The 23,834-nt window shown below is 39.9% G+C and overlaps 5 protein-coding genes and 1 long non-coding RNA gene across 8 annotated transcripts; 3 read left to right on the forward strand and 3 right to left on the reverse strand.

Annotated features, from left to right (window-relative positions):
* Positions 1-757: 757 nt before the first annotated feature.
* Positions 758-2,488, forward strand: LOC147930244 (uncharacterized). The gene is made up of 3 exons (XM_087476779.1): positions 758-1,164; positions 1,301-1,321; positions 1,573-2,488. The coding sequence occupies exons 1-3, from the start codon at positions 758-760 to the stop codon at positions 2,486-2,488; spliced, it is 1,344 nt and encodes a 447-aa protein (XP_087332905.1).
* Positions 2,489-4,537: 2,049 nt separating this feature from the next.
* LOC104730749 (LRR receptor-like serine/threonine-protein kinase RGI3) lies at positions 4,538-8,371 on the forward strand. Its single transcript, XM_010449954.3, has 2 exons — positions 4,538-7,628; positions 7,712-8,371. Exons 1-2 carry the CDS (start codon positions 4,820-4,822, stop codon positions 8,182-8,184), a joined length of 3,282 nt encoding a protein of 1,093 aa, XP_010448256.2. The 5' UTR covers positions 4,538-4,819; the 3' UTR covers positions 8,185-8,371.
* Positions 8,372-13,994: 5,623 nt separating this feature from the next.
* Positions 13,995-16,270, reverse strand: LOC104730750 (fructose-bisphosphate aldolase 5, cytosolic). Of its 3 annotated transcripts, none has more exons than XM_019233400.2 (5): positions 15,938-16,270; positions 15,731-15,847; positions 15,382-15,635; positions 14,812-15,240; positions 13,995-14,546 (listed from the first exon to the last, which is right to left on the reverse strand). In XM_019233400.2, exons 2-5 carry the CDS (start codon positions 15,756-15,758, stop codon positions 14,181-14,183), a joined length of 1,077 nt encoding a protein of 358 aa, XP_019088945.2. In that variant the 5' UTR covers positions 15,759-15,847; positions 15,938-16,270; the 3' UTR covers positions 13,995-14,180. The 3 variants fall into 3 exon arrangements, with proteins under 3 accessions (XP_019088945.2, XP_010448258.2, XP_087334727.1); XM_010449956.2 differs by having other exon boundaries at positions 15,731-15,833; positions 15,938-16,144; XM_087478601.1 differs by having other exon boundaries at positions 15,731-15,839; positions 15,938-16,144.
* Positions 16,203-18,383, forward strand: LOC147930245 (uncharacterized). The gene is made up of 2 exons (XR_015574641.1): positions 16,203-16,994; positions 17,103-18,383. It is a non-coding gene; the product is annotated as an uncharacterized LOC147930245 (long non-coding RNA).
* On the reverse strand, positions 16,347-18,239 carry LOC104730751 (fructose-bisphosphate aldolase 5, cytosolic). The gene is made up of 4 exons (XM_010449957.3): positions 18,037-18,239; positions 17,686-17,939; positions 17,147-17,575; positions 16,347-16,941 (listed from the first exon to the last, which is right to left on the reverse strand). The coding sequence occupies exons 1-4, from the start codon at positions 18,062-18,064 to the stop codon at positions 16,573-16,575; spliced, it is 1,080 nt and encodes a 359-aa protein (XP_010448259.1). The 5' UTR covers positions 18,065-18,239; the 3' UTR covers positions 16,347-16,572.
* LOC104730752 (uridine kinase-like protein 4) lies at positions 18,331-22,939 on the reverse strand. Its single transcript, XM_010449958.2, has 16 exons — positions 22,734-22,939; positions 22,586-22,637; positions 21,926-22,095; positions 21,730-21,821; positions 21,370-21,439; positions 20,937-21,049; positions 20,636-20,732; positions 20,364-20,443; positions 19,986-20,180; positions 19,820-19,903; positions 19,681-19,741; positions 19,503-19,563; positions 19,289-19,382; positions 19,143-19,215; positions 18,920-19,002; positions 18,331-18,807 (listed from the first exon to the last, which is right to left on the reverse strand). The coding sequence occupies exons 3-16, from the start codon at positions 22,080-22,082 to the stop codon at positions 18,658-18,660; spliced, it is 1,410 nt and encodes a 469-aa protein (XP_010448260.1). The 5' UTR covers positions 22,083-22,095; positions 22,586-22,637; positions 22,734-22,939; the 3' UTR covers positions 18,331-18,657.
* Between the last annotated feature and the right edge of the window lie 895 nt (positions 22,940-23,834).

Raw genomic sequence — 23,834 nt, forward strand, 5'->3', positions numbered from 1 at the left:
TGATGGTGTAGGGTTTGTAGGTTGTTTAATGTAATAAATTTGTGGTTGTTGTAGTTTAGGTAAAAACTTAAATTTGAAAACACAAACCCACTTGAGCTCATAAACCGTCCATGTTAAGCACTAACATAAACCATTAACTTTTTCAATACAAACCCTTTTGTTTTACATCAATGGATCCTAGAAACCTTAATCGTAATCCACACACATATTTTGTTGATCTTATGAATTCTCAAAAAGACTCTAACTCCCCAGATAATCCCATTCTTCCAAATACATTCTCTTCTCAGCCTGTCCACTTTACCCAAACCCTCTCTTCTCAGCCTGTCAACTTTACCCAAACCCTCTCTTCTCAGCCTGTAAACTTTGGGCATGGATTCTCTTCTTAGCCGTTTCACTTTAGGCCCGCATCTGAAGATGATGATTGTATCGAGGTTGAGGTTGATGAGGATGAAGAAGACGAAGGAAGGGGAATAAGAAAGCGGTGGACTGCAGAGGAGGATGTTAACCTCATAAGCGCTTGGTTAAACACAAGCAAGGATCCAGTTGTAAGTAATGAGCAGCGGCTTCAAAGTTTCTGGAAGAGGGTTGCTGCCTACTACAAAGCTAACTATGGGTCATCTGTTTCAAATGCAAGAGGACCTACACAATGTAAGGCTAGATGGAGCAAGATAAACCATGGAGTCAATAATTTGTGGGCTGTTACGCACAAGCGAGTTCAAGAAGAAAGAGTGGAGAATCAAAAGATGATGTATTGAGCATGGCGTATGAGCTTTACAAGAACGACAAGGGCAAGCCATTTCTGCTAGGACATTGCTGGAGGGAACTGAAGCATGATCAGAAATGGATCACGGAGGAGTGTAGCCATAAGCGGACTAAACTCGCTTCAGATGGAGCAGGAGCATCCTCACCCGGAGAGTGCAATGATGGAGCTGAGATGAGGCCTCCGGGGGTTAAAGCTTCTAAGAAAAAAGGGAAGAAACCGGCTGTGACAATTGATGTAGAGGATGGTTATGTTGGTAAGCTAGACAAGATCATTGCAATGAAAGAACAAGAACAAGCAGCTAAAGAGAGACACGGCAAAATGAGACTGCTAGACAGCCTCCTTAATAAGAATGAACTAACAAGTGCCGAACAACTTCTTAGGGACAAACTCGTTGACCAAATGTTGACAAACATTTAGGTTTGGGTTTAACTCTTTTGTGTTTAACTATCTCTTTTGTGTTTAACTCTTGTTTTCATTAAACTTATGCTATATGTTGTTTGTTTAACACTTGTTTTGTTTTTTGTTCTTTTGTTTCAGGTTTTGCGACAACAAATTAAGGTGATATGAGAAGGGAAACATGTGTTGTCAAAGACAAAGATGTGTTGTGTTTTAACCCGTGGAGGGGTGTTGTTTTTTAGTGTCTGTGAGTTGTTGTCTTGTTGTCACGGGTCTGTGAGTTGTTGTCTTGTTGTCATGGATGTTGTCTTTTATAACCCGTGGAGGGGTGTTGTCTTTTGTAACCCGTGGAGGGGTGTTTGTTGTCTTATGTTTTGTAACACGGGTTGTGAGTTGTTGTCTTCTGCTTACAGATATACGGCAGATGCGGTGGATGAATATTTACGACTCGCTGAAACAACCTCCCACAAATGCCTTCTACATTTTGTTGAGGGAGTTATAACTTTGTTTGGCGACGAGTATCTGAGAAGACCTACAGCGGAAGACCTCCAACGATTACTGAATATTGGAGAACATTGCGGTTTCCCCGGAATGATGGGGAGCATAGATTGTATGCATTGGGAGTGGAAGAATTGTCCCACTGCATGGAAAGGACAATATACACGTGGATCTGGTAAACCGTCAATCGTACTAGAGGCTGTGGCATCACAAGATTTATGGATTTGGCACGCATTTTTTGGACCACCGGGTTCGTTAAATGATATCAACGTCTTGGACCGCTCCCCTGTGTTTGATGATATCCTAGAGGGCCGAGCTCCGAGAGTTAGATATGTTGTCAATGGACGGCAATACAAAATGGCGTACTACCTCACGGACGGTATCTATCCCAAATGGGCAACTTTCATCCAATCCATTACACTTCCACGTGGTCGAAAAGCAAAACTCTTTGCTCAATGGCAAGAAGGATGTCGTAAAGATGTAGAGCGTGCATTTGGAGTCTTGCAAGCTCGATTTGCAATCGTGAAGAATCCTGCACTTTTTTGGGATAAAGGAAAAATAGGGAAAATAATGAGAGCATCTATCATCCTGCATAACATGATAGTGGAAGACGAACGACATGACTACAATTTCTACGATCCAGCGGAATTCCATCACGGAGAAGGAAGCGGAAGTTCTCATGTCGATTTATCATATTCTACAGATATCCCAACAAATCTACATAAAATGATGGGCATTCGAAATGATGTTCATGATACACAAATGCATGATCTTTTGCAAAAAGACTTGATTGAGCATATCTGGCAAAAATTTGGTGCAACCGCACAATAAATCTTACTCCAAATTCTGTTTAATATGTATAATATTTTGAATTTTATAAAATATGTTTACTATTCCGTATTTTGTAAAATATGTTTAAGTTTTATGTAATATAAAAAATTTAAATAATTATTTTATCATTTTAGATAATTAAAGTTTGATAATTAATAAATCAAAATTAAAAAATTATTATTTAAATATTTGAGTAATCTCTTTGGAGTTCTCTAGTAATAGGGTAATTTTGCTCAGGTTCTCTTAGAGTTACTTAACTTAATTTATAATTATTTATATAATTAATTAATGTGAGAGTAACCATGGTGGTAGGGCTGGGCAAAATAACCGATAACCAAATAACCGACCGAAACCGAACCGAAAAAAACCAAACCGAACCGAACCGAAATTCTTCAAATACCCGAATGGTTAGTAAAAATCTATATCCAAACTAACTGAAACCGAACCGAACCGAACCGACAATTAAATGGTTAACCGAAATATCCGAAAACCTAGAAGATATCAAATATTATATACTTAATATTATGCAAAACTATAAAATAAACTTAAAATATAAATTATTTCTAGATTCAAAACAATTAAATATTTTAAATAATCAATATATGTAAATGTTATTATTTTGAATTTACAAAGTTAAATACTATTTTGTAAAATTGAATCCATATTTTTCCCTTTTTTGTATTTTTGTTATTGTATATTTGGTTAATTTTGGTTATATTCGGTTAGTTTTGGTTATATTTGGTTTATTTGGTTAATGTTAATATAATTTATGTTAGTTATGGTTATTTATTTAAATAACCAAACCGAAACCGAACCGAAAAAAACCGAACCGAACCGAACCGAAATTTCAAAAATATCCAAATGGTTACTATATTACTATATCTAAAATAACCGAAACCGAATACAACCGAACCGAAACCGAATGGTTAACCGAATGCCCAGGCCTACATGGTGGGTTACTCCACTAATGATGGTCTTAGTACCTTTTTGTCGTGGATTTAATTGGTTAAAACGTTCGGTGCGTTTTAATGTGTTTAAAATTTGTTGAACACTTTATCGCATCATTAAATCAAAAAGAAAGCATTAAAGTACATAGTGCCGCTTCTATAAGATCCACTAGCTTTGTATCTTCTTCATGGTGAGCGCTGCAGCCGCATTTGGGCACATTGAACAAGAGTTACAAGACCTATATACCGATCGCAACCATTCCTATAGTTCATTCTTCTCATTGTCTTACCATAAACACAAATGATTAGAGACAACAAAAAGAAAATTTCTTATTCTTCTTCTCGTCAACATATACATTTGGTTTGTCATATTAGTATAACATTATTTTATGAGCAAATTAAGTTATATACCTGTTATCAAAGTGGAGAACACTTCTCGTTCACATGTTATAAGATCATGAGATGATGCTCTCTAATTAATGGATTTGAGTGAAACTTCTACAAATTGGTACATGCAAATATCGTAAAAGGTAATTTAAATATGGCAACAGAAAAGAGGGCTATTTGACATGTCGGTCTCAAAACCATGAAAGTTGGTGCCATTGTTTTGAGATGTCATTCTCGATTCTCATCATTCGATTTTAATACCATTTATAAACATATACTAGTATATTATTTTTGTTAGTTTTTTTGATAAATAACATACTATTTATGCCCAAAAAAAACATACCAGTGTTGTTATTGTTGACTATTGATATTTTAATTATTTTCTAACTTGCAAAAATTTGGCGGTCAGCCATAATATGTTTTTACTAAAAAAAAAATGTTTTGAACTACATAAGGTAGTCCAATTCCTTGAAAAACCTATATTTTGGTTTTGTTAAATCCAAATTTGAGTACTGGATTCTATTTCAAAAACGTTATCTAAACTTTGACCCAGCCTGTTTCTAAGAGTTAACTACTTTGTATCTTAGGACTACTATATATTTCTCTATTCAACTGACTACTATCTACAAGTATACTGTTAGTTTCTAAGCAAACTAATTTGCAGTGTTACTACTCTTGAGTTTTTTTTTCTAAGAGTAACATTTCAAAATTTATGAGGAATTTTTAGTTGACATTCTAAAGAAATACTATTATTTCAGTTTTACAAAAATCCGAAACAAAATATTAAAATAATAATAGTGGTATAGTGATAGAATAGAACTACTTTTTGGGATAAAATAAAAATAAACCAACTTCATTTGCTACTTCTCTCTCTTTCCCTATGCTCTGTTGTTTATTTATATATTTCCTATAAACAAAATAAAACCAAAATCGATGGATTGGTTCTTCGCTTTACAATCCCAACGCACTTCTCTCTCATTCTTCTTCGTCTTCTCCGATGCCACCAAATATCTATAGACTCTCCTTTTTCTTCTCATCCCTACTCTGTTTCTTCTTCATCCCCTGTTTCTCTCTCGACGAACAAGGACAAGCTCTCTTGTCATGGAAGTCCCAATTGAACATCTCCGACGACGCTCTTTCCTCCTGGAACGTCGCCGCCACATCTCCTTGCAATTGGGTCGGCGTAAAATGCAACCGTGGAGGAGAAGTTTCGGAGATACAAGTCAAAGGCATGGACTTGCAAGGTTCTCCGTCGGTGACGAGTCTCCTCATCCTCAAGTCTCTTACTTCACTCACTTTATCTTCACTTAATCTCACCGGAGTAATCCCAAAGGAGATCGGAGACTTCACCGAGCTCGAGTTACTCGATTTATCGGATAATTCTCTCTCCGGAGACATCCCTGTGGAAACCTTCAGGCTCAAGAAACTCAAGACTCTGTCTCTGAACACAAACAATCTCGAAGGTCCGATTCCGACGGAGATTGGGAATCTCACGGACCTCGTCGAGCTTATGCTTTTCGATAACAAGCTGTCCGGAGAGATCCCGAGGAGTATCGGAGAACTCAAGAATCTACAAGTCTTTCGTGCCGGTGGGAACAAGAATCTAAGAGGTGAGCTTCCTTGGGAGATAGGCAACTGCGAGAATCTTGTAATGCTTGGTCTCGCCGAGACTAGTCTCTCCGGTAGTCTTCCGGCGTCCATTGGAAACTTGAAACTCGTTCAGACAATCGCAATTTATACGTCACTCTTGTCTGGTCCTATCCCGGATGAGATTGGAAACTGTACAGAGCTTCAGAACCTCTACTTGTACCAGAATTCTATTTCCGGATCGATCCCTACGACCATTGGAAGTCTAAAGAAGCTGCAGAGTCTACTCTTATGGCAGAACAATCTCGTTGGGAAGATCCCGACCGAGCTTGGGAGTTGTCCGGAGCTTTGGCTGATCGATTTTTCCGAAAATCTCCTCACCGGGAACATACCAAGAAGCTTTGGGAAACTTGAGAATCTACAAGAGCTTCAGCTGAGCGTAAACCAGATCTCAGGAACAATCCCTGAAGAGCTAATGAATTGCACCAAGCTTACGCATTTAGAGATCGACAATAACCTAATCACCGGAGAGATCCCGTCGTTGATGAGTAACCTAAGAAGCTTAACCATGTTCTTCGCGTGGCAGAACAAGTTAACCGGAAACATCCCACAAAGTCTCTCCCAGTGTCGTGAGCTTCAAGCTATCGATCTCTCTTACAACACTCTCTCTGGTCCCATCCCAAAAGAGATCTTCGGGTTACAAAACCTTACGAAGCTTCTTCTTCTCTCCAACGACTTGTCTGGTTTCATACCGCCTGATGTCGGAAACTGTACGAATCTTTACCGGTTGAGACTCAACGGAAACAGAATTGCCGGAAGTATCCCGTCGGAAATCGGGAACTTGAAAGATCTCAACTTTGTTGACATAAGCGAGAACCGTCTCGTCGGAACAATTCCTCCGGCGATCTCTGATTGTGAAAGCCTAGAGTTTCTTGATCTACACTCAAACAGTCTCTCCGGTTCATTGCTCGGTACGCTTCCTAAAAGCTTGAAGTTAATAGATTTCTCCGATAATGCTCTGTTTGGTCCTCTGCCTCCGGGAATAGGGTTGTTAACAGAGCTTACGAAGCTCAACCTCGCCAAGAATCGATTCTCCGGCGAAATCCCTAGAGAAATCTCCACCTGTCAGAGTCTACAGCTTCTCAACCTCGGCGAAAACGCATTCTCCGGTGAAATACCAAACGAATTAGGTCAAATCCCGTCTCTAGCAATCTCTCTTAATCTCAGCTGCAATGAGTTCGTCGGAGCAATACCGTCGAGATTCTCCGACTTGAAAAACCTAGGAGTGCTCGACGTCTCTCACAACAGACTCACCGGAAACCTAAACATCTTAACGGATTTACAGAACCTCGTCTCTCTCAACGTCTCCTTCAACGATTTCTCCGGTGACTTACCCAACACTCCTTTTTTCCGGAAGCTCCCACTCTCTGATCTCGCTTCAAACAAAGGGCTTTACATCTCTAACGCAATCTCGACCCGATCCGACCCGACGACCCGGAACAGCTCCGTTGTCAAGTTAACGATTTTGATCCTCATCGTTTTCACCGCCGTACTTATTCTCCTGGCGGTTTACACTCTAGTCCGGGCACGAATCGCCGGAAAACAACTCCTCGGCGAAGAGATAGATTCGTGGGAAGTGACCCTTTACCAAAAACTCGATTTTTCAGTCGACGACATCGTTAAGAATCTGACGTCGGCGAACGTAATCGGAACCGGAAGCTCCGGCGTAGTTTACCGTATTACGATTCCCTCCGGCGAGTCTCTTGCGGTGAAGAAAATGTGGTCGAAGGAAGAGAGCGGTGCGTTTAACTCCGAGATTAAAACTCTTGGTTCGATTCGTCATAGAAACATAGTTCGTCTTCTTGGTTGGTGCACGAATCGGAATCTGAAACTCTTGTTCTACGATTATCTCCCTAACGGTAGCCTGAGCTCTCGGCTTCACGGCGCCGGAAAAGGAGGAAGTGTTGATTGGGAGGCTCGATACGACGTCGTGCTTGGTGTGGCTCATGCACTTGCTTATCTCCATCACGATTGTCTCCCCGCAATTATACATGGTGACGTTAAAGCTATGAATGTTTTATTGGGTCCTCACTTGGAACCCTACTTAGCTGATTTCGGTTTAGCTAGAACCGTCTCCGGTTATCCAAATACCGGAATTGATTTATCAAAACCCTCCAACCGGCCTCCGTTGGCTGGCTCCTATGGTTACATGGCTCCGGGTAAGCTTGAGCAAGTTACTTATACTTTTTATCTAATTTGGGAATCTCGATTTTAATATTTTTGTTTTTGTTGTGTTTTACAGAACATGCTTCGATGCAACTTATAACCGAGAGCAGCGATGTTTATAGCTACGGAGTGGTATTGTTAGAGGTTTTAACTGGAAAGCATCCGTTAGATCCGGATCTACCAGGTGGTGCACACTTGGTTAAGTGGGTGAGAGATCACTTGGCTGAGAAAAAAGATCCTAGCAGGCTTCTTGACCCGAGACTCATTGGACGGACTGACCTGATAATGCATGAGATGCTTCAAACTCTTGCGGTCGCGTTCCTGTGTGTGAGCAACAAGGCGAACGAACGGCCTTTGATGAAAGATGTCGTGGCAATGCTCACAGAGATAAGGGAGGTTGATGTTGGGCGATCAGAGAGCGGTAAGATCAAAAGTGGTGGTGGCAGTGGGGGAAGCAAAGAACCTCAACAATTGATATCAAATGAGAAAATCATCATTTCTCATGGTTCATCTAACTGTTCATTTGCGTTTTCTGATGACTCCGTTTGAAACAAAAAAAAAAGGTAAAAAAAATTGTTATTGTTAAAACCATGAGCTGTTGTTTACAGAGAGCTGTGTAAATATGTTTTTGTTGGAGTTTGAATTTTTAAGGTACTAGAATTGCAATATATTGTAATGATTTATTTCTGTAATTTTACAAGTTATATAATACATACCATTTTTTGGGGGATGTAAATCTCATAAACTTTTCAAGTCCAATACTTGGTTAAGAGTTTTCTTATCTCTTTTCCAACATTTTTTTTTTGGTTAAGTAAGACTTAAAGAACTATATTCTTGTTCTGTTTAATTTTCTATTTTTCCGAAAACCATTTTTTTTGTTGGATAAGCATTAACTAAGCTATATGTTGTGAATTCGGATGAACAGAAACAGAATAAGAAAGACTTTGAAAAGAGAAACATAGTGTTTTTGAGGCGAATACCCTTTGTCTAGGGTTTATATTATTAAATCTGATTTTAACACCCTTACAATCCTCTAGTTTTCTTATATAGGCCTCAAAAAACCCGATACAATAGGAAATAAAAGATCTTGTGAATCTTCTAGAATCTATTACACTGTACAGGCGGCTGCGCCGCCTACACCCCCAAAACCTTAACCCTAAGTTGCCTTGAGTCGGTCTCTACAAAAGCCTAGTAAAAGCCCAGTAAAAGCCTTGTACGCCTTACACAGTCTTGTACATCTTTGTAGACGTCTTCAGAGATTTCAAGTCACTTTAACAACAAACTCCACCTTGACGACAAAATCTCATTGACTTCAACTTCAAATCCTTGTTAGCTTTTGGGGAAACCTTTTGTCTTCATCTAGCAATGAAAGACCTGGAGCAAATCCAAGCAGTGCTTGAACTTTTCCATGGTGACTGGCTTGGTCAACATATCAGCTGCATTCTCAGACGTGTGCACCTTCTGCAGTAAAATCACACCAGAAACTGATAACTCTCTGATCTTGTGATATCTTACCTTAATGTGCTTTGTCCTACCATGATACACTTGATTCTTTGCCAGATATAAAGCACTCTGACTATCACAGTGTAGCTGAACTCCACCTTGCTCAACACCCAATTCCATTACAAGTCCTCTAACCCATAATGCCTCCTTAGCTGCCTCTCCCATTGCCATGTACTCGGCTTCAGTGGTTGACATGGCAACTATAGTAACACAGACCTCCAACTTATAGGTGCTCCAGCAAGAGTAAATACATACCCGGTTGTAGATCTCCTGTTATCAAGATCACCTGCATAATCTGAATCAACGAAACCCACGACTTCTGCCTTACACTCATGTCCTCCAAACATGAGACCACGATCTGTAGTACCCTTCAAATACCTGAGAATCCATTTCACTGCATTCCAGTGCTCCCTCCCAGGTTTAGACATGTACTTACTGATTTGACTAACAGCTTGAGCCAAATCTGGTCTTGTGCAAACCATCGCATACATCAGACAACCAACTGCACTAGCATAAAGAACTTGTGCCATGTTTCTGATCTCCTCATCAGAAATAGGGCTCTGACGTGCTGAGAGCTTGAAGTGATTCGCCAGAGGAGTAGACACAGGTTTTGCATTCTTCATGTCAAACCTTTCAAGTATCTTCTCAATGTAGCTTCTTTGAGATAAGCACAATCTCTGAGAACTCCTATCCCTGCGAATCTCCATCCCAAGAATCTTCTTTGCAGCACCAAGATCCTTCATCTCAAACTCTTCTCCCAGTAGCCCTTTCAACTCAACAATATCATCCATATTGCTTCCAGCAATGAGAATATCATCAACATACAACAGCAAAAATATGGGAGAATTATTACCAACGTTCTTCACATAAACACAGCAGTCATACTCACATCTCTGGTACTCTATCTGCAACATGTAAGTATCAAAACGTTTGTACCACTGTCTAGGAGCCTGCTTCAGCCCGTATAAAGATCTTTTCAGTCTGCATACAAGTGCCTCCTCTCCAGACTTGACAAACCCTTCAGGTTGCTCCATATATATCTCTTCCTCCAAATTCCCATGGAGAAACGCTGTCTTCACATCTATCTGCTCAAGATGCAAATCCCAGCAAGCTACCAGTCCCAACACAACACGGATGGACGTGTGTCGAACTACAGGGGAGAAAATCTCGTCATAATCAACCCCTGCCCTCTGTGAGTACCCTTTCGCTACTAGTCTCGCCTTGAAAGTCACAACTTCCTTCTCAGAGACTCCTGTTTTCCTCTTGAAGACCCACTTGCAACCAATTGCTTTCTTCCCCTTTGGAAGTGTTGTAAGCTCCCATGTCTGATTCTTGTTCAGACTAACTGTCTCCTCTGTCATAGCAGCAATCCATTCTTCCTTTTCAGGACTGTTAATAGCTTCACGAAAACTTGATGGATCATTTGTACCAATCATCAAAGCATAGCTAGCCATATCTTCATACCCATATCTGACAGGTGCCTTCACTACACGCTTTTCCTTGGTTGCAGCCAAACTCCCCTCTGTACGTATCTGATTATCCTTCTTCCCCACCTTAGGAGACTGCTCCACCTCAGGGGTTTGCTCATCTGCTTCTGCTGCTGGTCTAGCTTCACTAGACTCCTCTTCATCCTCTGCTATCTCTGAACCAGTATCAGCCTCAATGGTTACAGGAACTCGTTCTGAACTCGCCTGTAGCAGCATGTACTGCTCATCAAACACCACATCTCGGCTGATCACTCTTTTCTTAGCCTCAGGATCCCATAACTTGAAACCTTTCACGCCTTTCTCAAATCCCAGAAAAACGCACTTCTTGGACTTCGAATCCAGCTTTGACCTTTCGTCGTTGGGAACTAACACATACGCTGGACATCCAAAGATTCTCAAGTTTGATAGATCAATGTCTACCCCAGTCCATACCTCTTCAGCAACCTTTCCTTCTAAAGAAACCCTTGGCGATCTATTGATGAGGTAGACCGCCATGTATACGGCTTCAGCCCAGAAGATCTTCGGGAGTCCTGCATTCAACCGCAAACACCTTGCTTTCTCTGCAATAGAACGATTCATCCTTTCACTTACACCGTTCTGTTGTGGTGTTTTCCGCACTGTAAAGTGCCTCTGAATACCATGCTCCTCACACAGCTTCTGAAACTCTCCATTAGTATACTCTGTACCATTATCAGACCTCAAATACTTCATCTTCCTCCCTGTTTGGTTTTCCACTTTAGCCTTCCAAATCTTAAATTTCTCAAAAACTTCAGATTTCTGCCTCATGAAGTAAACCCAAACCTTCTTAGAAAAATCATCTATAAAGATGACATAGTATCTGCTTCCTCCTAATGAATGTTCTTGTGTAGGCCCCCACACATCAGAATGCACATAGTCTAAAAGACTCTTTGTGGTGTGTAGACCTGTCTTGAAAGATGTCTTGGACTGCTTCCCCATCACACAAAACCTACAAAACTCCATCTTACAATTCTCCAAACCATCCATAAGACCCCTCTTGTGAAGTTCAGACAAACCATGCTTTCCAATATGCCCCAACCGCATATGCCATAGAGCTGTGTTATCTGATTCAGTTACCACGGCTGCAGCTCCACCTACAACCACGTTTCCAAGTAAACGATACACACTCCCTGCTGTGAGCTGACCCTTCATCAACACCATATCTCCTTTGCGCACATTCACACAGTTATCATCATCAGTTTCAAACCTGAATCCGTCCCTGTGAAGTGAATCAAGAGATATCAGATTCTTCTTCACCGTTGGAAGATGCCTCACTTCAGTTAAAATCCTGAAAGTGCCATCATACATCCGAAATTTGATCTGTCCAATACCAACAACGCTGCAGCTTCTATTGTCAGCCATTTGAACAGTTCCAAAATTTCCAGCCTGATACGTGTCAAACCAATGCTTGTTTGAAGTCATGTGGAATGAACAGCCTGTATCCAGTATCCAAGAATCTGTGTGATTGCTTGTAGTCACTGCAAGCAAATCGAACTCGACCTTCACTACGTCTTCTGCCTGAACCACGTTCACAGAATTAGATGAACCTCCTGTCTCGTTCTGCTCCTTGTTCAGAGGACAATCTCTCTTATAATGTCCTGGTTTCTGACACTTATAACAGATTATCTTCTTCATCTTGCCATCTCTCTGCTTTCCCTTGTTCTTCTGTACTCCGCTACCTTGACTTATACTCACATATAGTCCATCACCTTGAGGGTTGTCACTGCTACCACCACCATGCTGTTGGCGTCGGTTATGATGCCCAAGCAGCGATTCTGTAGCCGACTGCAGACTTATCGTCTCTTTGTCAGCCAATAGTGCAGTCACCAACGTCTCATATACAGGAGTTAAAGAACACAACAGCAGCATGGCCTTATCCTCGTCCTCAACTGTAACACCCACACGCCCTAGATCTCCAGTGATCTGGATGAATTGGTTAATATGCTGGACCAGATTTGCTCCTTCAGCCATCTTAAACCAATACAACCTCTGTTTCAGGTACAACTTGCTAGATGGGAACTTCGACATGTACATCTTTTCTAGCTTATCCCAGATCTCTTTTGAAGATCTGAGATCTAGAACCTGATGCACGACTTCATCTCCAAGACATGTTCGTATCATTGAACCCGCCTTCTCCCTCATCTCATCTCAGTCATCCTGCGAGATTGCTTCTGGCTTTGTGTCTAACAAAGCTTTCTTCATCCCTTGCTGATTCAGCATGTCCTTCACCCGGGTCTGCCAGAGACAGAAGTTACCTGTTCCATTGAAACGTGGAACCTCAAACTTTACGGAACTCGTCATTGAACCTGGCGCTCTGATACCAGTTGTTGTGAATTCGGATGAACAGAAACAAAATAAGAAAGACTTTGAAAAGAGAAACAGAGTGTTCTTGAGGCGAATACCCTTTGTCTAGGGTTTATATTATTAAATCTGATTTTAACACCCTTACAATCTCCTAGTTTTTTTATATAGGCCTCAAAAAACCCGATACAATAGGAAATAAAAGATCTTGTGAATCTTCTAAAATCTATTACACCGTACAGGCGGCTGCGCCGCCTACACCCCCAAAACCCTAACCCTAAGTTGCTTTGAGTCGGTCTCTACAAAAGCCTAGTAAAAACCCAGTAAAAGCCTTGTACGCCTTATACAGTTTTGTACATCTTTGTATACGTCTTCAGAGATTTCAAGTCACTTTAACAACACTATAGTCTATAGATATGCAGCACATAAATGAGAAATGACGTAAAATTTGGCAAAGGGAAGAGGGAGAAGAATGACAGATTGGGACTGGAGTATTTGGAGTTACACGCGAGAAAGATTCATAATTTGTTTTATGTATTTGGTTGTTTGTTAATTTTAGTGATATGTGAAAAAGTATGAATAAGAAGAAGAGTCAAGAGAGGCTTAAGACAGAAGCGAGTACGTGGATGGATCACGTGGACCCTTGAGCCACCCTCATCATATGAGCCATATATGTGCTGTCTCAATAACAAATGACTTCGACTTTCCAGCCAAAAATAACACCATTTTTGTTTTTTTGTACGATTAATTATTAGCATTAAATTTTATGATTGTTATTCAGATAACCTTTTAAGTTTTAAGCATAAATGTTTCTTCAATTTTGTTCACATAATAAGATATTTGTTGGACATGCCCTTAATCCTTGGCCATCTTAGATTCTTAGTCTACATGTTGTAAGAGCATTCGACTGAGCCCTTAATTTTATAAACTATGTTATCACTTATGAGAATTTTTTTTTAATCCAAATCAATTATTTTGTGGAAATTCTTAAGATTGTAAAAAATCAAGTAAATATCTCTCTTTCCTTTGTGGGACCCACTGCTACCGAACTTTTGAAAAAAACCGTTGTCATAGCGCGAAAATACTATAGAAACCATCACAAAACACATTATACTGTTTGAGAACATTATACAACCAAAGTCCAAAGCCATAAACATTTAAACAGTTGAACGCCCACGAAACATTTGACATATACTCAAACCGCATCAAAAGGCGAACGCTCGTTCTCAAACGCTCCTAGTACTTGTATCCTTTCACATACAAGCTCTCGGATGCGGCCGAGTCACCGGAAGCCCCGCCTGTGTATTTCCCGAGGGTAGCGTCAGAGTTAGCCTTGCACCTGGTCAGGAACGTGGCCTGAGCTTTGGCTACGTTCTCGGTCTTACCGGCCCACGCCTTGAGAGTGCTTTGCTGGAGGGCTCGGCCAAAAGAGAAAGTAAGCGTCCATGGCTTCAACACAGCGAGCTTGTTCATTGCGTTCAGATTTAGTGTTGCTTCCTCTTCGCTCTGTCCGCCTGAGAGGAACACGATTCCTGGGACAGCTGGTGGGACTGTGCGGCGTAGAGCAGTCACCGTGTATTCCGCAATTACTTCCGGAGTAACCTGTTAGAAGTACAATTTTAGCGTCTTGTAGCAAATTAACGAATTCATTTCGAGGTGTTTATATCTTTGTGATCCAATCTGATTGTGGTTCCGTAAGGAACAGGCATATAAACCTAAATGAAATTCAAACCGATGTAAACGAAACAAATTGTATGAAATAAAAATTTTTGGTTTTTGAGTTTCGATAAATAAATAAGACCAATAAAACCTTAAAATTCCGAAACAACTGATCCAAAATCAAACCGGATTGGCCACACGTATTTACCTTTGCGCTGTCGGAGCCGGGAGTGACCATGTTAGGTTTAAGCAGGGTGCCTTCGAGGAGGACATGGTGGTCGTTCAAGGCCTTGTACACGGCAGCAAGAACCGTCTCGGTCACAGCCGCACATTTCTTGATGTCGTGGTTCCCGTCGGTCAGAATCTCTGGCTCGACGATCGGGACAAGTCCGTTCTCCTGGCAGATGATGGCGTAGCGGGCTAGCCCCTTGGCGTTCTCTTGGATTGATAGCTCGCTTGGCTCGGTGGCCCCAATCTTGAGGACTGCACGCCATTTAGCAAACCGGGCTCCTGCCTTGTAATACTCCTGACACCGTGTACCAAGCGAGTCTAGACCCTGAGTAGTGGTCTCACCGTTGGTCCCTGCTAGATCAACCACACCCTTGTCCACTTTGATTCCGGGAATAACACCATTCTCCTGATACAAAAAAAGAAAAGAATCATTGAGACCGTTAGTTTAATTTGAGTCATGTCAAAATCTCATCCTCGCAACTACTCTTGAATCCAATGATTAGGACTAGAGCTAGAATATTTTGTTTTTTTTTTTTCTGTGACGGACCATGAGAAGATCGACGAAGGGTTTGCCCTCAGAGGTTTTCTGGTAGAGAGTTTCCTCGAAGAGGATAACACCAGAGAGGCAAGGGAAGGTTCCAGGGGAAGTGAAGAGGAGCTCACGTAGAGCTTGGCGGTTGGACTCAATGTTCTCAACATTAATACTGGCGAATCGTTTCCCGATGGTTCCTGTGCTCTCGTCTGCCGCCAAGATACCCTTTCCCGGTGTCGCAATGTACTTGGCCGTCTTGATCAGCTCATCTGAACTCAGAAAGCAAATAAAAGAGAGAACCTGATGAAGATACTGGAACACAACGAGTTGTTTAACGAGCAAAGTGCATGTTAAGTGTACGTACCTGCGTATTTGCCGACAAAAGCAGACATGGTTGCTTTTTTGAGTGGAAGAGAGATGAGTTCTTGCTGAAGAGGACGAGGATGCCAAGACAAAGCCTTAAGTACCTGCAACTTTTTAACTATATATATATAGGTAACATTTACTATAGGAATATACTGTTAGAATCTATCATACGTGTAGGAAGGAGAGCCCGAAGAAAATTATCAACCTCGGATAAAGCAAATGAGTGATTGCTTCTGCACTACCAAATGGCAGCCAATGATCCCAACTTTATCCCCAAAGGTCTTGGATATGTGGAGAAGAGAAAAGAGATAGGTACAAAACAAAAGCAGAGTGTTTTGTATAGTACCTCTCTCAAACTTCTACCACACGTGTGTGCATCCAAAACACAACAAGAGATATTTTTTATGCTTCTGAAGTATCAAGAGTTCCATTGATATTTATATATGGTACACAGGATTTGCAGATGGAGTATTCCAAAATATCTCAATCCAGCTGCATTTTTTTTTAAAAAAATTGTTAATCTCAACTTAGCCCAACCTAGAACTAAGCCTATGCTCTTTTAACAAATTTTATATTTTCTAATATTATTCCTTTATTGATTCAATTTTAAATTCTTTTATTGTTAATATAACAACTCTTTATTAATTCAATACAAGGATGATCCTCTTTACAAGCTTTAGAGGTCTAGAAGCAAGCATTAAAGAAAAATCAACAAGAATATAGAAACTGAGAAGCACAAAAAGAAAACAGAGAATTTTAGAAGCTTGTGTGATACGAAAAGGATGTGTTACATCATATACTCAAACCGCATTCAAGGCGAACGCCCGTTCTCAAACGATCCTAGTACCTGTAACCTATGATCTCACCCAAGCTCTCAGAGGCGGCCAAGTTACCAGAAGCCCCGCCGGTGTATTTCCCAAGGGTAGCGTCCGAGTTAGCCTTGCACCTGATCAGAAACTTGGCCTGAGCTTTGGCTACGTTCTCAGTCTTACCGGCCCAAGCCTTGAGAGCGCTTTGCTGGAGGGCTCCACCAAAAGAGAAAGTGAGCGTCCATGGCTTCAACACATCAAGCTTGTTCATTGCGTTTAGGTTTAGTGTAGCTTGCTCTTCCCGCTGTATGCCTGAGAGGAACACGACTCCCGGAACAGCTGGTGGTACTGTACGGCGCAGAGCAGTCACCGTGTATTCCGCCACTACTTCCGGTGCAACCTGTTAGAAGTACAATTTTAGCGTTTTCTAGCAAAGGAACGTTGCATTTCGAGGTATTTATATGTCTCTGTGATTCATTTGATTGTGGTTCCCAAAGGAGCAGGCATGTAAATAAATAAAATTGCATCAAACCAATCTAAACCATACTACTGTGGTTTCAGTTTCGACAAATAAAACCTAAGAAATCGGATTCCCCACACCTTACCTTCGGGCTGTCGGTGCCGGGAGTGACCATGTTAGGTTTAAGCAGAGTGCCCTCGAGGAGGACATGGTGGTCGTTCAAGGCCTTGTACATGGCAGCAAGAACCTTCTCGGTCACTTCCGCACATTTCTTGATGTCGTGGCTCCCACGGGTCAGCACTTCTGGCTCGATGATCGGGACAAGTCCGTTCTCCTGGCAGATAATGGCATAGCGGGCTAGCCCCTTGACGTTCTCTTGGAACGAGAGCTCGCTTGGCTCGGTGGCCCCAATGTTGAAGAATGCACGCCATTTAGCAAACCGGGCTCCTGCCTTGTAATACTCCTGGCAACGTGCACCAAGCGAGTCTAGACCCTGAGCAGTGGTCTCGCCGTTGGTCCCAGCTAGATCAACCAAACCCTTGTCCACTTTGATTCCGGGGATAAGACCGTTCTCCTGATACCAAAAAAGAAACAGAATTCAAATTGAAACCGTAAGTTCCATTTGAGTCATTCTTGAACCCAATGGTAAGATTAGAGCTGGAGTTTGCTTTTTCTGGGACGGACCATGAGAACATCCACGAAGGGTTTGCCATCGGAGGTTTTCTGATAGAGGGTTTCCTCGAATAGTATAACACCAGAGAGGCAAGGGTAACTGCCAGGGGAAGTGAAGAGGAGCTCACGGTAAGCTTGGCGGTTGGACTCAGTGTTCTCAACATTGATGTTAGCGAATCGTTTCCCGATGGTTTCTGTGCTCTCATCTGCGGCCAAAATGCCCTTTCCCGGTGTTGCAATGTACTTGGCAGTCTTGATAAGCTCATCTAAACTCAGAAAGCACATAGAATGGACAATCGAACTGAAGATACTGGAACATGAAGAGGTAGTTAAACGAGAAGTGTGCATGATAAATAAACGTACCTGCGTATTTGCCGACAAAAGCAGACATGACCGTTTTTTGAGTGCGAGAGACGAGTTCTTGCTGAAGAGGACAGGGAAGAAATGAGTGATTGCTTGGACACTACCAAACGATACCAGCTTTATCCTCGAAGTCTTGGATATGTGGAGAAGAGAGAAAGTACAAAACAACAACAGTGATCTGAATAGTCCCTCTCTCACATTTCAACCACATGTGTTTGTGCATCCGAACTTACAAACACAAACAAGAGTTTTTTTTTGGATATAGAAGCCAAATGATGTATTATGCTCATGGAGTAGTATCAAGAGTTCCAATGATATTTATATATATGGTACACAAGATTTGCAGATGGAGTAGTAGTATCAAGAGTTCCAAGGATAATTTATCTATGGTACACCGAATCCCAAGTCCCAGGTTCGATCAACCCCTCATTTGGGCATTTATAAGTACATCAAAACTGTTCCCAAAAACTTGAGAGGGTTTAAACGGGAAAACGAACAGAGTTAAAGATGATTCCTTTGATAGTTTGTGTAGCCGTTGTAGTGGATAGGGCGGTGAATACATCAATAAACTGCAATGCAGGACGTTGGCAGGGACAACTAATGCTGCAGGACTACAATGGCCTAGTCATCGTCTGTGCCAAAATATCTGTCCCCAAACTCGCCCATACCAGGAATCACACGAAACTCTTCATTTAACCCATTTTCGATTTCAGATGTCACTATCTTTATTCTTGGAAATTTTTGGCAGACCACATGAACACCTTGAGGTGCCTGATTGAACGAAGAAATAAAAAAATCTCAATCTAGCTGCATTCTTGTGGATAGTATTTTGTAACCACAATAGGTATTAGATGATATGAAAAAAGGATCTGCTTTAGCTTACTGAGATAAGGTTTAGAAATATGATGTTTCCCTCGGGTACACCCTTGCTGATAAGGAGCTTGATAGCTTGAACCGCTGAGTTTCCTGAAAAGATGTTCAATCTCAGTCAGTCTCACTAAGCACTTCAAATGTGTTGAATGGGCTAACAATGTACACTAGAACAAAGAGAATAATAGAGATAAAGTGTTTTTGGTAAAAGTGATGAAGAAAGACGGGTCAATTACCTGTACCGAGAATAGGATCCAACAATAGGACGTGTCTCTCGGAGATATCGTTTGGCAGTTTCTCATAGACAAGCTGCAGAGTGATTCAGACATCAAAGAGTGATGAATTTGAACAACTAAATTTCGCATTGGAGTGAATTATTTACCTGTTGACCATTGTCGCCTTCTCTGTGAATTAGGATCTTCCCAATCTTGATACCTTTGCAACATGCTCGCAACGCATTCTCCATGCTCTCACCACTAGCATTATTTCCAAACATCATCACGTTTGTGAGAGAGTGGGATATGCACAAATGCGGAAGTTCCTCTTGAATAAACTAAAGCTAGGATATAAACTAAAGCTAGGATATAGGAAAGTACCTCCTAATCACAGAGACACCACATAACCGTTTACAGAAATCCACACCAGAATACACACATCCTGAGACAGGTAATCGGGTTATCTATGATCTGTAGTCATCGTGTTCAACCACTACATCTACTGATCTACATAATATTCTTGTGAATTCACGAACAACATTGCAAAACAAAAGCTTACCTGTAGGAGTAATAACTTGCATTTCAGTAAAAGGCAGATGTCCAAGACCATGTTCTACAACCTGATAAATGTAGAAAAAAGATTCAACCAGTGACAGAATATTTGCTCAACCTTTTGAATGAGCTTTTAATAAACCTACCAGCCGAATCAATCGATCAGCATAGAAGACAAAATCATGTTTGGTTGTCTGAGAATCTCGTATAAGGGTGTGCATCCCTCTTATCTGCAAGAAAAAAAGCAAATTTATGTGGCAAACAGAAGTCTGGTTTGGTAGTTAAAAGAATGTTACTAGTTAGATGAGATACCTGAAATGTCGAGTGTATAACATAGAGATTAGGATATATTTTACAGAGATCATGTTGACCCAGCTTAGTGCAAATATGTTGCACAATTAAGTCAATAGCTACATGATTATCCCCACCACGGGGGATTATAATATCTGCATATTTCTTCGTCGGAAGAATGAAGTCATCAAAAGCCGGCTTCACAAACTTTGAATACTGCATCAAAAGGTTGACATCATATAAGATTTGGGCAGAAAACATATACATTTGAAAACTTTAAACTAATAAAAGCGAAAAACAAACGGAACAGAGCAATGGGATATTTGTAATGCAAGTGGTAAGCCATTCTTGTTGTTCTTGAAATTAATATATGCAGTAACAATACTAACACGAGCTAACCTGGTCAAGTACTGTGCCGATGTCCCTACCATTCTGGACAGTATCTCTTTTTATCCTTCTTGCCAAACGAACGTCAGCATCTAACAGGAAAAATTGCAAAATGAAACTGCTGAGCTGCTAATCTAACAAATTTAGAACATTTCTTAAAGCGTATGAAGTTGTTCCTTCATGCGAAATCTTACTAGCAGGAAAAAGCCAAGTGAAGAAACTACAAAAAAGGGAATTGAAACAAGAGTTTACAGTAATTGTGATGGGAAGAGGTAACAAATTACCTGTGCATACAAAAATCTTCATGTTCATCAATTTTCTGACACGTGGATCATGGAATATGAGTATCCCTTCAAGGATGATTACATCCGTAGGATTTACCTGCAAAATATAGTTCAAAATCAAAGCATTAGATAGGAAAACTATATATGTCCTGTTAGATTTTGAACCAGATAAAAGCCAGTGATGACATCTAAGAAATTTGTTACATAAAGAGGCAGTAAAAGCAATGAAAAAGGCGTCTCAAGTTCATAAGCATCACTGAACAATATGATTATGAGCGATGCTGAGAGGGAAGATTGGTACCCTTCTGAAAACACTGCTCCTGTAAGTTTTGAAATCATATTTTGGAATATCTACAGCTTGCCCTTGCCTCAATTTCTCCATACAGGACAACAAATGCTCTGTGTCAAATGCGTCTACAGAAACATGAATAATTCATTAGAATCCAAGATAAAATAATCAACGGAGGATGACAAAGAGTAACACATAAGACTTTTGCTCATAACTCCCAGCAAACTAGGAAGGCACTATCCGTGATAAAATTACTCTGATAAAAGAGAAAATGTCAATTACTAAGATATCACTGACGAATAAGGTTGTTAATTATAATTCCAAAGAGGTATTATCTCAAGAAAAAAATCCCAAAGAAGCTAGGACAGATGTTTTACTCCTGATGACAATATGAATTGAGAAGAGTAGGCTACATCAAGCAGCGACACCCCTAACGTATTCTCACCTGGATGGTCAAAGTTATATTCATGAACTTTAGCAAGTTCTTCTTCAGTCAGATTATGATAGAACGAGTCCTGCCAAAGTATTTATCAATGGATATTTAGTCAGAGCAATTTGTGATTGAACATGACGGCAAAGGTATTTGAGAATTAGATACATGCACTGACATAAATATCTAAACAATGTTGACAAGGTTGAACCATGTTACACTTCCAGTCATATACACATTTATCAGCAGGTAATATTCTCCTTTTAGATCTCTAAAATATGTGGGATTCAATTCACATCATATACATTGAAAACACAGATATGATCGATGGTTATCACTTTGCATAATGAAACTTAGCTAAGAAAACAAAATTACCAGGTTAATAAGTACAACACGCTGATCATGCAGTTGCTGGATGATCATATCACAAACAGTAGTCTTTCCCGACGCTGCGCCTCCAGCAACACCTACACCATTAAAACGCAAGCCACAATCCGTCAAGCTTCTCTTTATCCACAACCAGTATTACTCAGCAAAAAAAAATACAGCATTGTAAAAAAGCAGAACTAACCTATAACAAAAGGCTGTCTTTGGATATCATCTGATGCAGAAGTGGTATCCTTAACTGATACAGGTTCCAACCCATTCATGTGCCCATTCACGTGGAAACCAGAATAATGAACCTTGGAGGCGGTTTCTATCATGTCAACAACATTCTTTGAACCCATCCCGAACACAATTCTGGACATTGAACATAAGTAAAGCTATATAAAACGTCTTAATCTCTTATCTACAATAACGCATAAGCAAAACAAACAACACACAGGGAAATGCTTATAGCTACTACCAATAGAAAAAGATGCAACTTTTACTTGTGACAAAAATCCAAACTCACTATTCCTATTACAATGTGAGTGCAAGCAAGCTCGCATTATCCAACAAAACAGAGAAGAAAAAGAGTGATTTTTTTTTTTTCAGCTGCAACAAAAAACTGATGAAAGGCAATGTAAATCTGATTTTTTAAATCTCCATAGATCAACATAATGCAAGAACAGTTCCCAAAAAAAAAAAAAGCTAAAACCTCAAGAGTTATCCACAGAAGTAAAAAAAAAAAATCGAAGCTTGGTGGAAGCAGAAACGCAAAAGGATTGAGCATCTCGAGGTGAAACAGTTGTTTAAAAATAACACAGAAACAGATCGTTCAAAAGCATAATGAGATTCAAAATATTACCCCAGATTCAGCTTCGAGGATCTCAGGAAATCTCAAATAATGCACTTTCTCTCTGGAAGTGGAAACAAAATAGAATCTCAAGAGAAGAAAAAAAGGACAGATTTTTATTTAATTTTCGAAATTAAATTAGCATTATTAAATTGCTTACATTGGGTAAAGCTGGATTCGGACATGATTGATTTGATATTTATTAAATTCAAGGAGCGTGTTTGTGTGTGTGAGAGAGAGAGAAAGAGAGGTGACGAAGACGCGAGTAAACGAAGAAGATCAAACGAAGACGACGAAGCTTTGGAAAATTTATTATTATTTAATATCTATCTTTTTCTGAAAAAAGAGTCGTATACTTTTATAATTGCTCAAAATCAACCCCACGATAGTGATTTTAGATCTAAAAATTTTCGGATCGCGATAGACCCTCCTCACCCAGCACCAACTCCGGTTCAATTACCGGTTTACTACTTACTCAATTGAACTCCAGTACATTTCCCGGTTTACTATACTTACTCAATTGAACGGTACAATTCACGGTTTACTCTACTTACTCAATTGACCCAGATCAAAAGTGGTTGATTTCTGAATACTAGGTAATATCCCACGCATATGCGATTATGATTTCATTTTTTATCTCTTTTAGATTCATCTTAATTTAAGCCATATTGCTATATTAAATTCTAATGATTTCCTCTTTATAGTAAAATTCTGTAAATGGAATATCAAATTGTTTTTATAGAAGAAATTATTAAATTACAAAATTTTGAATTAAATAAACATTATAATTATCTTAATATAATTATATTTTCGATCAAAAGAACTAAAAATAATGATGAGTATATAAAAAAATGAATACAAATTTTTAGGAGGTAAGAGAGAGTTAAAATAATTGATTTAATAATTCTATATAATAATTTATTTTGTTAAAACATTGCATATTTTTAAAATAAAATAAATATACATGAATGAAGATGATTTTTTTAGCTTGATTCCCTCATTGAGCTTTGATCGAAATTAGTATTGTTGAATCTGCATCGATAATTGTTTTTACAACCACCAAAATTTTATTATACGTATGTAATTAAAAAATTAAAAATAATAAGAAGACAAAGAAAAATGGAAGAAATGCATTAAAACAAAGAATCAAAAACAATATAAGATACATGAATATAGTAGAAGAGGATGTTCTTCAATGAACCCAGGGTTTGTTCTTCAATGTCCCGGTAACTCTGACTACAAGTTTTGTGTGGATTTCCTT

This window comes from Camelina sativa, chromosome 12 (assembly GCF_030686135.1).
Source record: "Camelina sativa cultivar CO46 ecotype springtype chromosome 12, ASM3068613v1".
Classification (NCBI taxonomy): domain Eukaryota; kingdom Viridiplantae; phylum Streptophyta; class Magnoliopsida; order Brassicales; family Brassicaceae; genus Camelina; species Camelina sativa.

Excerpts from the sequence above, each read along its gene's own strand:
- LOC147930244 (XM_087476779.1), top strand. The coding sequence starts at position 758 with ATGGCGTATGAGCTTTACAAGAACGACAAGGGCAAGCCATTTCTGCTA. Across the intron at positions 1,165-1,300 it reads GACAAACTCGTTGACCAAAT|GTTTTGCGACAACAAATTAA; the intron begins GTTGACAAACAT and ends CTTTTGTTTCAG. Across the intron at positions 1,322-1,572 it reads TTTTGCGACAACAAATTAAG|ATATACGGCAGATGCGGTGG; the intron begins GTGATATGAGAA and ends TTCTGCTTACAG.
- LOC104730749 (XM_010449954.3), top strand. The coding sequence starts at position 4,820 with ATGCCACCAAATATCTATAGACTCTCCTTTTTCTTCTCATCCCTACTC. Across the intron at positions 7,629-7,711 it reads CTATGGTTACATGGCTCCGG|AACATGCTTCGATGCAACTT; the intron begins GTAAGCTTGAGC and ends TGTGTTTTACAG.
- LOC104730750 (XM_019233400.2), bottom strand. The coding sequence starts at position 15,758 with ATGTCTGCTTTTGTCGGCAAATACGCAG. Across the intron at positions 15,241-15,381 it reads CCTTCGTCGATCTTCTCATG|GAGAATGGTGTTATTCCCGG; the intron begins GTCCGTCACAGA and ends TTTTTGTATCAG. Across the intron at positions 14,547-14,811 it reads CCGGCTCCGACAGCGCAAAG|GTTACTCCGGAAGTAATTGC; the intron begins GTAAATACGTGT and ends TACTTCTAACAG.
- LOC104730751 (XM_010449957.3), bottom strand. The coding sequence starts at position 18,064 with ATGTCTGCTTTTGTCGGCAAATACGCAG. Across the intron at positions 17,576-17,685 it reads CCTTCGTGGATGTTCTCATG|GAGAACGGTCTTATCCCCGG; the intron begins GTCCGTCCCAGA and ends TTTTGGTATCAG. Across the intron at positions 16,942-17,146 it reads CCGGCACCGACAGCCCGAAG|GTTGCACCGGAAGTAGTGGC; the intron begins GTAAGGTGTGGG and ends TACTTCTAACAG.
- LOC104730752 (XM_010449958.2), bottom strand. The coding sequence starts at position 22,082 with ATGGGTTCAAAGAATGTTGTTGACATGATAGAAACCGCCTCCAAGGTT. Across the intron at positions 21,822-21,925 it reads AAGACAGCCTTTTGTTATAG|GTGTTGCTGGAGGCGCAGCG; the intron begins GTTAGTTCTGCT and ends TTAATGGTGTAG. Across the intron at positions 19,742-19,819 it reads CTGATCGATTGATTCGGCTG|GTTGTAGAACATGGTCTTGG; the intron begins GTAGGTTTATTA and ends TACATTTATCAG.